The sequence below is a fragment of the Rissa tridactyla genome, chromosome Z (assembly GCF_028500815.1).
Source record: "Rissa tridactyla isolate bRisTri1 chromosome Z, bRisTri1.patW.cur.20221130, whole genome shotgun sequence".
Taxonomy (NCBI): Eukaryota; Metazoa; Chordata; class Aves; order Charadriiformes; family Laridae; genus Rissa; species Rissa tridactyla.
Genome location: NC_071497.1, coordinates 29,417,264 through 29,432,110, shown reverse-complemented (window position 1 = coordinate 29,432,110; position 14,847 = coordinate 29,417,264). Strand labels below are relative to the sequence as shown.

At 42.7% G+C, this 14,847-nt stretch overlaps 1 protein-coding gene across 1 annotated transcript; it reads left to right on the top strand.

The window, feature by feature from the left end:
* The first annotated feature begins 13 nt into the window (after nucleotides 1-13).
* On the top strand, nucleotides 14-8,565 carry MINAR2 (membrane integral NOTCH2 associated receptor 2). Its single transcript, XM_054186756.1, has 3 exons — nucleotides 14-222; nucleotides 7,330-7,575; nucleotides 8,385-8,565. The coding sequence occupies exons 1-3, from the start codon at nucleotides 58-60 to the stop codon at nucleotides 8,562-8,564; spliced, it is 591 nt and encodes a 196-aa protein (XP_054042731.1). The 5' UTR covers nucleotides 14-57; the 3' UTR covers nucleotide 8,565.
* Nucleotides 8,566-14,847: the final 6,282 nt, after the last annotated feature.

Below are 14,847 nucleotides of genomic sequence, written 5' to 3'. Positions count from 1 at the left end.
CACAGCCAGGAAGCAGAAGCTGGGGCTGTTTTCGTTATTACTCTACAGGACAGAAACATGGACTTCTCTGTTTTGCCAAACAACAACCATCCTGATAAATTCCTGCAACTGGAGGTGAAGTCTTTAGTGAAAAACTCTGCCTTTCTACAAGCCAGCCTGGCAAAATTCCCAGAAGCAGCTTTACCTGGCGTGCAGCGATGGCACAATAGGGTCTATTTACAGGTAAGGTGTAAAAGAAGCTGACATTTTTTTCTGATTTTTCTACCTTGTTTTTGGAATCAGGAGACAAATGCCACGAAGTTGAGACTTCAGCTGTGAATTCAGCTTCCTGCATCTCTGAATCTGTGTCATTAATATCCCCCTAAGTTTTTTAAGACTTCAGTGAGGATCAGGCTCTGAGAAGACAGTTACTCTCTTCAGGGCTGACTTTTTTTCAGTACGTTAGGCTTTCTACTGCTTGTTGTAACATTTTCATAGCATTTCCCAGAAAGTCTACTGACATCAAATACCAATTATTTGTACTGAAGAGCAGAATGGAGCACCTTCTCTGAAGAAATAAGAAAAAAACCCAGACTTAAATCTGAGAGCCGCGTCATATCCCTCAAACTCAATGAAATGGCACATTAGAGAGAGTATTAGATATTCTTGCTGGTGTCTTACAAGCTTATATATGTCTACATAGTTCACTGTAGCTTCCTCTTTATTTTGCCTTCTTTTTCTCATTCTACTTTGACTTTCCTGATATCCTGACAAGCAGCTGTTGAAAGTGTGAAACACACTGCTGTGTTAATCCAGGTTATTACACAGAGGTAGCAGCAGTTTCTTGGGGAAAAACATAAATGTGGGCTGCCTAGTAGAGGCCGTGGAGCCTGCGGAGGAGAAGTTCATGTCTGGATCAGCAGCGGTACAGCTGCATCAGCTCACACCCCTCTGGGCCCCACTTGCTGCTCCACAGTGCTCCTTTCCTGCTGCCCGGGGAGCCCCTCGCCCTTCCCCACCCCTAACATGAGCAAAAGCTCCAGGGTCTGCTTCTTGTCAAGGGATGGAGACACACATAAGCAGTTGGTTGGGGGGGGTTGGGGAGTGGAGAAGGGATCATGAGGATCGTTAGGGTGGGGGTCCAATTCCCCAGGGGAATGAGGAGTGGGAGCTGAAAAACCATCAGCCTGGGGGATGGGAAGAGAAAGATCCTCCCACGGCTACTTCCATTTGCATTTCTCCCCTCTCAGACACTTCTCCCCAAACCCCGTCACTCCCTCCCAGAGTCCGCTGCAGTCCTCATCCACGTGCAAAAGTCCTCCCCCTCCTGAAACTCGCTTCCACGACCCACCCTTACCCTCCCTGGCCTCTTCTGCAGACACCCTCGCCTCTGCCTACCCCAATGCCTCCCGCCGCCTCTGCTCATATTGTATAATCTTTGCTGGCGATTCCCCAAGGAGAGCTGGGAGTGGGGGGGACGCACGGTCGCCCGTCAGCTCCCATGCAAAGAGCCCTAACCAAGGGAAGGAGCCTGCGGGATCCCAAACAATGGGGTATGGTGCAACGCTGGCCTCCTTCCCCACCCCACCTAAGCCCCTCTTTTGTGCAGGAGGGAGGCAGCCACACACAGAGCCTCCTCCACAGCAGGGATCCTTCTCCCTATTGTCGTTTAGCAGGACGCGCTGTCACCGAGCCAGGGCTGCAGGGCTGCGGGAGGATTAAAAATGTGTGGAGAGCCCTGCACTTTTTCGACTTGCGCTCTGCCCTTCGCCACCAGCGAGAGGGTTTTCCTGGAACTCTGTTCCCAGCCCTGGGATGGCCATTTCAAAGGAAATGTCTGTGCTCACCACGTCTCCAGAAAAGCAGTTTGCAATGCAGTATGTTTTACAAATGTTGAACCTAGGGCACAACCTATACTTTTAAGTGTAGTCATTAGTGAATTCAAGCTGTCCAGATAAAATTCATTGTGCCTTATTCTCTGCCTTATGAGCTCGCCTCCTTTTTTCCCTTTCGCTGACAATCAAGTAAAGGGAAAAGAATTGATGAATTCCAGACGTTAGAATAAACACGATGGCACAGTGGAGAACTAATGGTGCAGGAATAACATGTTTTTGCTTTAAGATGAGAGAACTAATGGGGTTAAGGGTTAGTTAATTCAGAAACGGAAATGGGGGCGGGGGGGGCGGCGAGGGAGAAGAATTCATTTCAGAACATATGTGCGTGACCTACAGACTCCCAAAGTCATTAAACCTTGAGAGTCACCTAAATTCCCTCTTCAGAAATTCATTTTCTTTTAAGAAACTATTGCTGCTCAGGGCTCCCTGTATAAAGTGACTTCTCAATGGCACTTTCATGGCCTCTTCCAGATCTTTATTATGAGATCACTTAAATTCAAGTGCACTTAAACGCTTATGTGTTTTCTCCACCTGTAAGATTTTTAATTTATTTCCATTATAAAAAGCAGCTTGACATAACAAGAATCCCTATTGCTGACCAAAAAGTTGTTGCTCTTTCTCTTTGCTGTCCTCTTCTGTATCAGGCAGACTGAACAGCTTCCCTGCTTAGCGTACATTTTCATCATCTACTTCAAATAAAATAAACCATAAAGCAGTCCAGCAATCTTGGTCCTTCCTTGTGAAAAGCAGCATAAAAAGCACAGACTCCTGCAAATGGCTAGCTGCTGACCACTTGCTGATTGCCCTGAAAATTTCCAGTCCCGCTGGATTCTCTGCCCCACGACATGTTTTAGTGTTCAGCATACACCAGATGATTAATTCCCTATAGCTGCTTCTCAGAGCTGAGATGTGTGTCTCCCCTGTAGTCTATCTGGTCAATTTCAGCAATTCTCAGACTTCTCTTTTCTGCTTGTATTTCCCTTTTTTACCTATTTCTGGAAGAGAGCAGAGAGCATTTGGTCTTTGAACACCACGCTGCTTCTTGTTGTGCTGCTCTTGCTTAGGAGTTCACAACTCCAAACAAATTTTGGCCTGCAGGTATTACAGTTCCATGATAACTTGCACTCCTAACCCCTCCTGGTCTCTCATCCCAGCTAATGCCTGTGTCCTGCCTTTGCTTGTTTCTCAGGGTACCAGGACAAGAGATTTTTTTTTTATCTGTAAGTTAGGTGCTGTGTTACTGTCACTTGTTTGTCTCCTGGCTCAGATGTGCATTACGCACTTCTGCTCTTTTTCTTATTCTTCCCTAGACATCTGCAACTGGCCACAGTCAGAGCCAGCTGCAAGGCTGGCAGGAGATTTGGCCTGACACCATACAGAAGTTTTTATACAACGAACTCACAGCCCTGCAGATCTCCAATATCAATAACAGATAAAAAAGCTTTCTTTAAGTAAAGAATTCACTATGAGGACAGAAATACTCTCAATTAAAATAGTCTGTATGAATGGCTACTTTTGTCTAAATATTCCTATTAAGTCCGCTTAGTTGTTTATAACCATCTACTGATCTCCTTCCTGTCCATGTCAGGTAGCTTCCCAGGTTGCTTTGTAGTACCTGATGCTGCTTTATGTCTCTAACAAGCAATTCTGATGCCCTTCAGTTCTTTCCATAAGAAAACTTGCATTCTCAGGAATCCTTGATGTGAGCTGTCTGCCCTACTGTCTTTCATATCTGCTTACCTACCCTCAGTTACTCCTTGCCTTCCCGGTTGCTTTTCCACAGCACCCACAGCATGAGATCAGATTGGTTCAGGAAATTCTAAAGAGCTAATAATTACTTATCCTGATAAATAAGCTTTATTTTTTATTTACCAAATGCCTATCAATACCTATTCAGTTATTACAACTATGACAGGGATTCTTGGGTTACTACCTAGCAGCTTTTTGCCTGTCAGGCTTTTTGTCTGTCTTAGAAACAGGTCTCTACGTCAGGTCTCTATGTCAGAGAAATGCCCTTCCAAGTGCTGGGAGGGTCCTCCAAGGTGCGTTACAAGGCTTTTGTACAACAGAGGGTTATAGTCTTAAGCAAATTACATGCAAATATAATCATGTTGCTACCCACTTTCATTAGAATGTCTCCTTGATCTCTTTTTGCGGGTAGATGGGCTTGAGACCAAAGCCTACCCTTAAATGTTGATATCCTGGGTTTGGTGGGTGATTAGCTTTATGTTTCATATCACAGACCGAGGGGAGGATTGTTAGACCCTAAGTTTGTTTCAATGCTAACAACGACAACAACAGGAATAAAATGATGAAGTCAAAAAAAAAAAGAGATAAAAATGTTTCCTAGCAATATAGATTAATTTATATTTTAATTATATATATTGTAACATATCTATATGCATAATTTACATTATGAAATAATAATCAAGAAAAATCTGTGGAGAAAGCACATTTTGACCGAGGGATGGAACTAACATGGACTCTCTACAGATCTTCAGGCTTTTTACAGAGTCCTCTTTTTCTGTGTGTCAGCACTCTGGGTCTGTCAAAGCAGGACAAACTGTTCTCAGTGAAAAACAAGTTACAGACCATAACAGCTTCTTGTTCATGAGCTATATGTAGATCAAACATATTTTTTTTGCAGGGTTTGCAGGGTTGAGCATTTTTCATCTTCTTAAATGAGTATTTCATCAGCACATTTCAACTACAGTTTCTCAGAGTTCTTCGTAACTACTGCTGCTTTGAGCATTTGCTGTTCCCTGCTTCCATTCAGTGAATAGTAATACAAATTGCCTCCTCATAGCTCTGATTTGCTCTGTTCCACCCTCATTCACACTGGCTCCTCAGACACAGTGTGTATCATATAAATTCTGTAACATATGTGGATACCTAAGTTTACAACACTTTCATCTTTCTTTGAAGATTCATTTTATGAAGCAGAATCAAAACATGGAAGTCTGTGGAAACTGGGATGTGGTTTGAATCTTAAAAATATGTAGGTTTTGCTAGAATTATTACTGGCAGGCATATTTTTATTATCTAACCTCCTTCTGTTTCTCTGCTTCTATAAATGCTTATGTTTCATGCAACTTCTTTGGATTTCTCTGTATCATTTCTTGGACCTAAACCTTTTTTTTGATGTGTCTATGCATCAGCGTCCTGTCCTTCCTCTTCGCTAACTAGTCTCTAGGATATATCTACTGCAGAATTTTCACAGCCAGGAATTTGCCTGCACTCAAGCACTCAAGTGTATTCTCTCCATTAGCTTTGCACTTCAATATCTGCTCTCCAAAACTTCTGTAAACCATCTCCTACCTCCAATTCCCACCAAATTCTGTTGTACCTCCCAACCTACTCCCTCTCTACCTCTGCTCCAGGCTACGATGGTCTCCTGTTTTCATGCCTGTGAAACGGAAGGTACTCTGGGTGGAAGGGGCAAAAAGTTTTTGCCATAAAGCACTCTCTTTATGAACGAATTCTGCATCATGCCATCTATTCCAAGTTTTGGAGCATTTTATTTAAAACAGCTTTAGAAATTACTGTCAAGTCACATTCTTTTCACAACATTTTAGCCTAGGGAGACTGAGCAACCCCTGGTGAGACAGTTCGCGTTCTTCAACAAAATGTTCTCCAAGTTCAACTATCTAGCAAGCCTGAGGGAAGCATCATTAAGGTCATTGACAAATTTTAAATAAGAAATAAAATAAATAAAATAAAAAAAAATGCAGTCAGAAAGAAATGACAGTTAAAAACACCAGCTCAGCTGAAATCTGGCCAGTACAATCCAGAGGGCTTCAGTGACAGCTGCAACTGCAGTGCAAAGAGTAATATTATCAGGGAATATGTCAAGGCTAAGGAATGACATATGAAAATTATGAACTAATAGAGGGGCTGGTAGGGCACTGAGGATCCACCCACCTACTAATGGTAATTATTGATGGGAAACATGCTTAGTCACTTGTGCACGATTTAGTGATAAGAATGCCAGCATGATGCTTCCTCCTAGAGTTTCTTAGACAAAGGCTGTTGTTTTCGCTTCTCCCTCTTTCCTCTCTGAAGGAAACCAGTCCTCCTCCTTCCTTCTACACCTGCATGCCCCAGACCAACTCACACGTGTCTGTGTGTCTGCACAGGCACTGAGGCATATAGTAGCTGATGACATGTAGCAGCTGGCTGCCACTGGAAGTGGATTCACCAGTCCATGAAGAGGGTAGAAAATTACTCAAGCAGAAGAAGCCAGGAGTTTGCCATCAGCTTAGGGACCTGCACTGGCTGATGTGGGATACAAGCAGCTCCAGAGCCAGTATGCAGGAGGAGGTGGGATCCCCTGGGATCCCACCAGAAAGGTGGAAAGCAGGACGTGCTGCTGAAGTCCATCCAGACCATGGCACCTTAGTGGCTGAAAATCTCAATAGAAGTGAAGTATCGTGGGAAAAACGTCCTTTCATGGAAGGAAGTTTCTTAATTTGCATTGGGATGGTTCTGTAGAAGCAGTCCTGAGACACGGGAGAGGTGGCAGCATTAAGGCAAGGGGTCTGCCAGAAGCAGGTATCTTGGGAAGCTGACACACCTCTGGAACCAGAGACTGGTGACAGATTAATTCAAAGTCTTGGTGACAGAAGGTTGTGGTGAACCAAAATGCTGAATAGCTTGAATTGGAGAATCTGGTTGCATTCCTGCATGCAATTACAGATTGAAAAATACGGTAACTTACCAGCATCTTACCAGCTCCTGAAGAGGCTCTTAGTGCTGTGTTAAGCAGCAGCTTGTGTGTGCTCCAAAAATGTGATCCCACCAGGGTTGTCCGTCCTCCTCCCTTGCCACCCCCTGTTCTAAATGGCCTGATTTAACAATTGTTGTTGCTGGAAGACTGCTCAGATATTTAATTACCTTTGAGTTCTGACAGTGCTTGCATTAAGGACTCTCCCTCAATTGAATGAAGGGCCTCTTTGACAACCTGACATAGGTCTAGCATTCAACAGCGTGAACAGAACTGTGAATCACGCCCCTGCTGTCAGAGGTGCAGCTCCAGTCAAGGCAGTCTCTTACACAGCGTTACCCCTGTGCTTCATTATGCTTTGTTCTTACAGCTCTGCTTCTGCATCATACGCCCATGGCTTTCATCGGAACTGCAGCTTCTATCACAGTGCTCCATAGCACTGTTTTGCTAAAGCAGAGGCTTTCTTTCAACAGGCATTATAATGCCAGTTCACATTTGCAGAAGAGTTTTAATGTTCAGATTGTACCCACATGCTTTCCCTAGAAGGAAGAAATCTGCCCCGAGTGAGCAGACAGGCTCCCTTACTGCACTGTAGATGTTTGCCAGAACAATTGTTGCATGTGTAATTTTAAAAATTACTCTATTGCATTACAAATGATAACTCTGGAAGGGGGCTGTGTCGTAGGTAAACAACGATGAAAGTAAACTTCTGATCTAACTTGTGCCTTACAGAGAGAAAAGAGAAATGTTACTGAGCTGCCGGGCTTAGACTCGAACCGGGTCAGTCAAGAAATGATAGACAAAGCCCTTGGAAAACATATTACACCCATCACTCTGAAATCCACAATCAAAAGCAACCCCTTATATAGTGATATGCAGGTGGATGACGACTGGGAGGAGAAGAAAAAGACCCCTTCCTGGACGGTGCAAGACTATGACAGCCACTCGCTGCACTCTAACTTGGCCAGCCACATAAAGGTAACGCGGCGTTGCACGGAGTTTGCGCAAAGTGAATTGCTATGAGCTCTGTGCATATCCATGAACCACTCTGCAGCCCACTTAGTTCTTTTGGTGAGGTTCCAGAAGTAAATATGAATGTATTTTCCGGTACAGACATGACACTAACATGAGTCTGATCCAGAAAAGAAGTCTACATACCTGGTTAGACTCCAGGAATTTCAGTTCTGCAGAACACCACCTCTGTGACTAGAGAAAGCCTTAAAACTCAATACCCCACAACCCAGCTTCCCCATTTATACAGAAAAGAACTATAAATAAGGCACTTAAATACTTTATGCCCACTTTAATAACTGTTCATGACATCATTCTGTTATCAAATAATACACATTTTCTCAGCCTCGTCCACACCATGCGGGATCCCGTCTGCCTGTGAGTTGACACAAATCACTTTTAGGGTTACTTTTGTGAGTTTTTTTCTGCTGTTCCCTTTTTTGGAAAGGGACTCAGATCGGTGTTTATAAAGCGACATCTCTCTTCTTGAGAAGACAACATGGTTTCTTTCGGGTTTTTTAATCACATTTCAATGGCTGGTGTCCTACATTTGGTTCCTGGCTGAAAAGTGTGGTTTTAATTTTCCCCAGTGGAACATTTGCAGCATCTGGCAAGTAGCACAACCTATGTTCAAGTGAAAGTCTCTTGCATTTGTGTTGTGATGCCTTAAATTCATTAATCACTATCTGATGATAGCCAAAATACTTCTGGCTACGTTCTAATGACTTTATGTGCAAGAGAGAGGAACTGAGTTCATTTTCTGATTTTTCTTTTAGGAAAATCCTAATGATCTACGGTTCTGGATGGGGGATATTTATACTCCTGGGTATGATACCTTGTTAAAAAAGAAAGAGAGAGAAAAAAAGCATTCCAAATGTTGCCGAATCACCCTGCTCATGGTACTAGCTGTTTGCATCCTGATTACCATAGTCACGCTCAGCATTTTACTTACTTAGTACAGCCAAATGATGTTGATGGGAATTTTTTCAATAAATGTTTTTATTAAGCTATTCCCCTCCCTTGTTTTATTTGAATTCCAATTTTTTGTCACAAATACATTTTGTTTGACATCACTGTTTTACAATGTTCCTGTGCAGCATAAGGAATTGATCCTGAAAAGAGACCAATACTCTAAGCACAGCAGAATGTCTCCTTATGGGTATGATTAAAAAAGAAAACTACAAAGATGCTAATTTCTTAGTGCCTTCTTCTTTGGACTAGTGATTTGAGTGAGCATGTGTGATATGGTACATACAGTATGTACAGACAGACATCTGACTATTCATTCTAATAAACACCTGCCATCCTGTTAATCCTTAACTATTATTGGAATATAGAAAATTGTGATAAAGTGGCATTCAAGATATCCCAAAGAATTATAAAACAAAAATTTATGCATTACTTAGTGACTGAATGCATTGCTGCAATGATGCAGCACTTAGTAAAACACTAGCCTAAATGCATAAATGTCTTCTCATACTTTTTCAGAGAAGGAAAACAAAAAATAGATCACTGAGCTCCTATCAAAAGAATTCCCTGGGACAGGTTTTCTTCATCCCTGTGTCATGTTCTTTGAACATGTAGCACCTCTGTCACCCCAAAAGACGGAGTGCCAGTATTTTTTTAATCATCTGACACATCAAAAAATGGAGCAAAAACAGTAGTAGAGTATAAACTGGAACTAGAATACACCTTAAAGAGATTAATGTTATATAGCCATTCTGTGAAAAAGGGTCTCTGTAAATGAAAGGACCAAAAATAAATGTTAAGAGCTTTCAGAAAATTAAGTTCATACCCCTCCAAATAATTCAGGAGAATGAAAACATGAGATAAAATGGCAAAATAAAAAGTAAGTAAGTGAACAGAGAGAGAAGAACTTACATTATTCCTTTTGTTTCTGAAAAACACTCTGAGTGATGCAAACCCTTTATATTTCTACATTAGGGCAAGAGCCTATGAATACTATTGAGATGGGGATCTCCCACAGTCACACGAGAATCTCACAGAGGCACAAAAGCTGGAAGGTTGGGGTTATACCACATCTACCTCTTTTCACACAAAAATTGCTTTGAAATAGGTCAGGAATAGAACCAAGCTAGAGGGTGTGTATTGCCCCCTCTGAATTCTAGGCCACGCCATGCTTACGGCAGCTTTGCAGTGCTTTAATTCAGGTTGGGATGGATTCATCTTCAGGTACAGTGTGATGGTAAGATAAGTGCGTTTAATTCCTTCCTTCCTCACCCGGTCCATGTTTGAACCTTTGTTTGTGCCGTAAATACTCAGACCCTGACCTGGCTTGTACTGTAACTGATTTGAAGACCCAAGCTAAAACAGTTTACTGCTTTAATCTGGTGAGCAGCCAACAGCAAAAGTGTAGCAGCATTTTAATGCACTGGCATAAAATTAGTACCCCTGTTACAAAACTGAACATTGCTGTAAATATACCGGGGAGCTCAATCTCCTGGCTCGCTGCAGTTTCAGTGTGGACGGGTGTTCTTGTCTGAAAGACCAGGTCCGTTCAGTTTATGAAATTAAGAACTTGGGAGCATTTTACAAGACTAATAGCTGACATTATGAAGTAATTATTCACATTAAAGCAACAATACTTAACTGTTTTTTTCCAGCCCCAGCACATTTGCTTTAAGTGCGTTGCATACAATGCAGAGACATACTTTTGTAAATTACTGAGGCCTGCAGGCGGGAAGCCTGAAAGCAAAGGGCTCTGTAATTTCCAGGAAAACAGCCAATAATGCGAGTTTCTTAACTGCATTGCTCTCTGAGGGTTTAGCAGTAGGGATAAAATAGTTTTCTCCACAAGCCCATTACCGGCTGTTTCGCTCGGGTTTCACTGCTGTCATCTAGCGGAGACTCAGGAAAAACGCTTCAGGCACGGAGGTTCCGGTTCGGTTTGGAGTAATTTGCCTTTCTTTCTTTTTATTTTTTTTTTTAAGTGATTTTTTTTTTTTTTTTATTATCCGCTCGCGTCGTTGCGATGCGGGTTCCTCTGCTGACACCTCGTGGCAGAGCGGGGCGGGCGGGCGGAGGGACCCCGCGGAGGCCCGCGCCTCCTCGCGCCTTCCCGCGCCGTCCCGCGCCGGCCTTCCCGCGCCGGCCGCAGGTCTGGCAGCTGTATGCATTTAATTTTTTGGTAATTCATTAGTGACGGGGACCGAGGAAGAGAAGTCGTCACGTAACATTTATCAACCAGGCTCAGCGCTGGAGTCGGGAGGACTGAATGTTTCGTGTGATCCAAAGTGCTTTTAAAACTGGACGAATAAAGCAACTGTACTTGGTAACGACATTAAAACGGGACATAATGGCATTTTTTCCATAGATCTTTGAGATCTGTGTTCATTGGTCTCTTCCCGGCCTGAAAGAACGTTTATGCATACACTTTGACTTCAACAGGATTTAGGCAGATGCTTAAAGTTAAGAAAGTAGCCAAATTTGGATCAGAAGACAAATCTTGGCTTCGGTTTAAATTTGTTATTCCAATGATAACCAGCTCAAATGGCAGTATAGTCTCCTGCTTAATAGTAAAAGCTAACCTAGAACACCAGGTTGACACACTGATACATTACCAGCATCCACTCATAAGATGTAGGACAAGGATATAGCTGCGGTACAATACTACCTTTGGGAAAATTGGCATTTGCAGTGAGATGTAGCAGGAATTTGCTCTTATAAAGAGTACGGCTGCAACCTGGATGCAAAGAAGAGCACTCATTCACGCAGATTCTGCCAGCTTACAATTGTGCTGGTAGTCGCTGTATTTCACAAGTGATTTTAGAAAAAATAACTTCCTTCCTTCCAACAAATAAAGATTGGCTTTCAGAACTCACTAAGAGATTGAACTTTATGTTTTATTGGCTTTTAGTTTACTAGATCATCTTGGAAAATTCTGATGGGGAAATTCCCAGCCTTCCTCTTCCTTTGCTATGGCCTTCCCTTCCCAAAAGTGTCCATAAATACACACTAAATTCTTATGTTATTTGCTTTTAGCCTGTGAAGCTGCTGAACATGGGCTCCTGCTTGACTCTGGAACTCCAACAGCCACTATTAGGGGAAATTACAGCTACTGCTCTACTGCAAGATGGTAAAATACGGAGCTGCCCCTTGGAAAGAATCTTGGCAGGGCTTGTTGCTTTAGCAGGGTACGTGTTTTCACACTTTCCAGCTTGAATTTTCTGCCAATGCAGTCATTGACCAAGACAAGGTCTAACAGAGGAAAAGGAGAGGGAAGGAGACATTTCTGAGTTTGTCATGGGTAAAGTTACTTTGGTCACATCAGGATTTGAAAAAGGAAGATGCAATGTGAGTTGTGAGTTGTCATATATTATAAATGTCTCTGGGCAGGGCAGGAGTTACTCCTTCAGTTATGATGTTGTGGTGTGTGAGTACTGAATTAATATTTATTTGAACAGTAAAGAACCACAACAGCAGAACCTGTGTGGATGCTAAACATCTCTGCTATCTATCACTCAGGAAGCTCCCTAAAAATTGCCCTCCCAAGAAGAGTGTCCCAGTAAGTTAGTTCTGAGATGCTTTGAAGCAGATCAGACTACAGAATCCGCTCTAAGAACCTGGCTCTGGGTGGTTACGCTCTTGTACATAGAATAATTCACTGAAATACAAATTTGTGGGGATACTAGGCAGATGAACTAACTATCGGACAGCCTTCCAGCACAACAAATATGATCTTCCTGTCAGCTATTTTCTCATGTGATTTTATTGGTTAGAAAATGCTTCTAGATTTAAAAAGCTGGAGCAGCCGCTACACGCCATAACAAGTGACAGGTGCAACATAAGGTGTACCATCTCTTTTTATTGAACAAGATAAATTTTAAGTTTTTAGCACCCAGTATTTTAGGTGGATTACACTTTTTGGTTAAAACAGCGCTTTCCTCCTATCCAGTTGTTTTTTTTTATAAAAAGAGCTTTTCGCACTATGTTATTATGGGGTTTTTTTAGGATTTCGTAGAAAGCTGTACCTCGTGGACAAAGAAGGACACAAATCCAGAGCAATTCTGTGGATTCACAGTTCTTCTGTGACCTTACCTGTACAGTCATAACCTGATTATTTCCATTGTGTAGAAATGCGCTAATAAATACAGGAGAAACTATCGTGTCTATGAGCTCCTCTTCATATTGAAAGGCTTTCCCAGTTCCAGCTCTTATCTCCCAAGACATAGGTTCAGAGTCAAGCCACTGCTACATGCAGGCTCGTGGTACCTGGATTCATGGGTAAGAACATGACGCGTGCCATGGTTCAACTCATTTCTCAGCAGCCTTGCGGCACTTCAAACCCAGAATGGTAAGTCAAGTTTAACAGGCTTATTCCTCTTTCTAGTCCGTTGTCTGGAAGAAGAACAACAGAACAACAGCTTAGAGAAGAAAAATCTCTTCATGAAATACTTGTCTGCAAGTCTATGAATCTAAATCTGCAAAAGATTTAACTTGGAAGATTCAGGGTTGGAGGGCGGGGTGTGGCTTCCCTTTCCCCTTCCTCTTCCCTTTCCTCTTCCCCTTCCCTCCCTCTCTCCCTTCCCTTCTCTTTTTCTCTTTTCTCTCCTCTCCCTTTCCAATTCCAATTATTTGCAATCCTTCATTTATGTTCCCTAGGGCTGGGTTTGTGTTTCTGACAGCTACATGACCTGTGCCATTGAGCTAGGCTCAAACCATAAGCTTGCTAAGCTAGATCTTGAAATTGTCTAGCTGCCTACGTTTGCAGGTTGCTCAGCTTCTGTGGACATGTACAACTGTAAACAGCAACGGGTGATGGTTGCAGCTATCCACAATCATCACAGGACCGCCCCTAGATGGGTACATCCCAAACACGAACACAATCCGGGCAGATTTCTGCTGGAGAGCAGATGTAGTTCAAGTCTGAGCTGAGACGGAGTGTGAGTACACACGTGGTTTAAGTAAAGTGCTTTGGGAGCAGCTTGCAAGCAGCAAGTCTGGTCAGTGGTGGTGGTGCATCCTGACAGGCAGTTTTCTTCCTGGCAGAGGGACTTGTCAGGGATTTCTAGTCACGGAGGCTGACTTTGTGAGTCGCTGCACCTGGACATGCTTTTCAATGGTGCTGACATTGCCCTAATGCTGACCATGACACACTGAATCTGAGAGTGAGAATATTCCGTTATGAACGACACATTGTTAAGGGTTTTCTTTCCACACCAGACCGAATATAAGTCACTTGGTTGTGGAAAATAAATGCTGGACACTCTCTCCTCTGATATATTATGCTCTATTTAGGCAACTCAGCAACAGAATTCCTGAGTTATATTTTCAATGCATTACTGAAACAAGCTGGCAGACAGTTTTTGTGTTACATTGAGAGAGGGGAAAAGTTAGTTCATAGCAGTACAACATGCTGTATTTTCAGGAGAACATGCAAAATCCTGAGTTGGTGTGCGTTATTTTTTCCACCCACATGTTTAGCTTCACAGACAACCCAGCATATGAACCAGCCTTCCTAAAGAGGGCTTGTTTCCCTCTGGAGTTTCCTCTGTGCTGATTGTGCTCTTCTTGGAAATTCTCCAAAAGGCCACTTTCAGCTCAGAAACCAATTTGCTGCAGCTGCTGCAGTAAATTGAGACTCTTGTAGCTGTAAGTGAGTTCATCTGTTGGGATTCTCGTTGCGTGTGGTAAGGGTAGTCTTGTTGGAGGTAAGTGGTGTGGAGGTAAGGCGGAATGCAGAGACTTTTATGACAGCACACGATTGTTGTACCACACACAGCACAAACCTACTGGGTATCAGGCTTATTTGCTTCAAATTTGGTGAACTTCTCTATTTTCACACCTGTGGGGGGTGTGGTATGTGAAGTAAATGTTCAGCTTTTAAAGCTGCTTCTCTCTAGGCACAACCGAATACTGAGAACACACATAAATGTACACACTGAAGCAGTATTTTGTGTTCAGCTGTTTGGGTCTCTCTCTTCTAAATCACTTGGTGCTTCCTCAGAAAGGGAAGTGATAAAGACGATCCCTAGTGAAGATGACAAAGGATGGGTTTGTTGTGGAAAAACCTGTAAGTGAACAATGCCTTGTGTGTGCCTAGCACTGTTAGTGGAAAATTGCGAAGGGAAAGACTGTATGCCTCATAAAAGTAGCTTTTAGGGTAAAATAAGGACAGGGCATCATTTCTTTTAGTTTTTAATGAGCAATGTCATAAATGCTGCCTCATCTCAATGAGAAGTGAGCTGAACCAAGTATTAGTAAATTGGCGTGTGGGTA

What these genes read in the sequence shown, in the direction of transcription:
- MINAR2 (XM_054186756.1), top strand. Translation starts at nt 58, where the DNA reads ATGGACTTCTCTGTTTTGCCAAACAACAACCATCCTGATAAATTCCTG. An exon ending in ACAATAGGGTCTATTTACAG is followed by an intron (nt 223 to 7,329) that starts GTAAGGTGTAAA and finishes TGTGCCTTACAG; the next exon opens with AGAGAAAAGAGAAATGTTAC. An exon ending in ACTTGGCCAGCCACATAAAG is followed by an intron (nt 7,576 to 8,384) that starts GTAACGCGGCGT and finishes TTTTTCTTTTAG; the next exon opens with GAAAATCCTAATGATCTACG.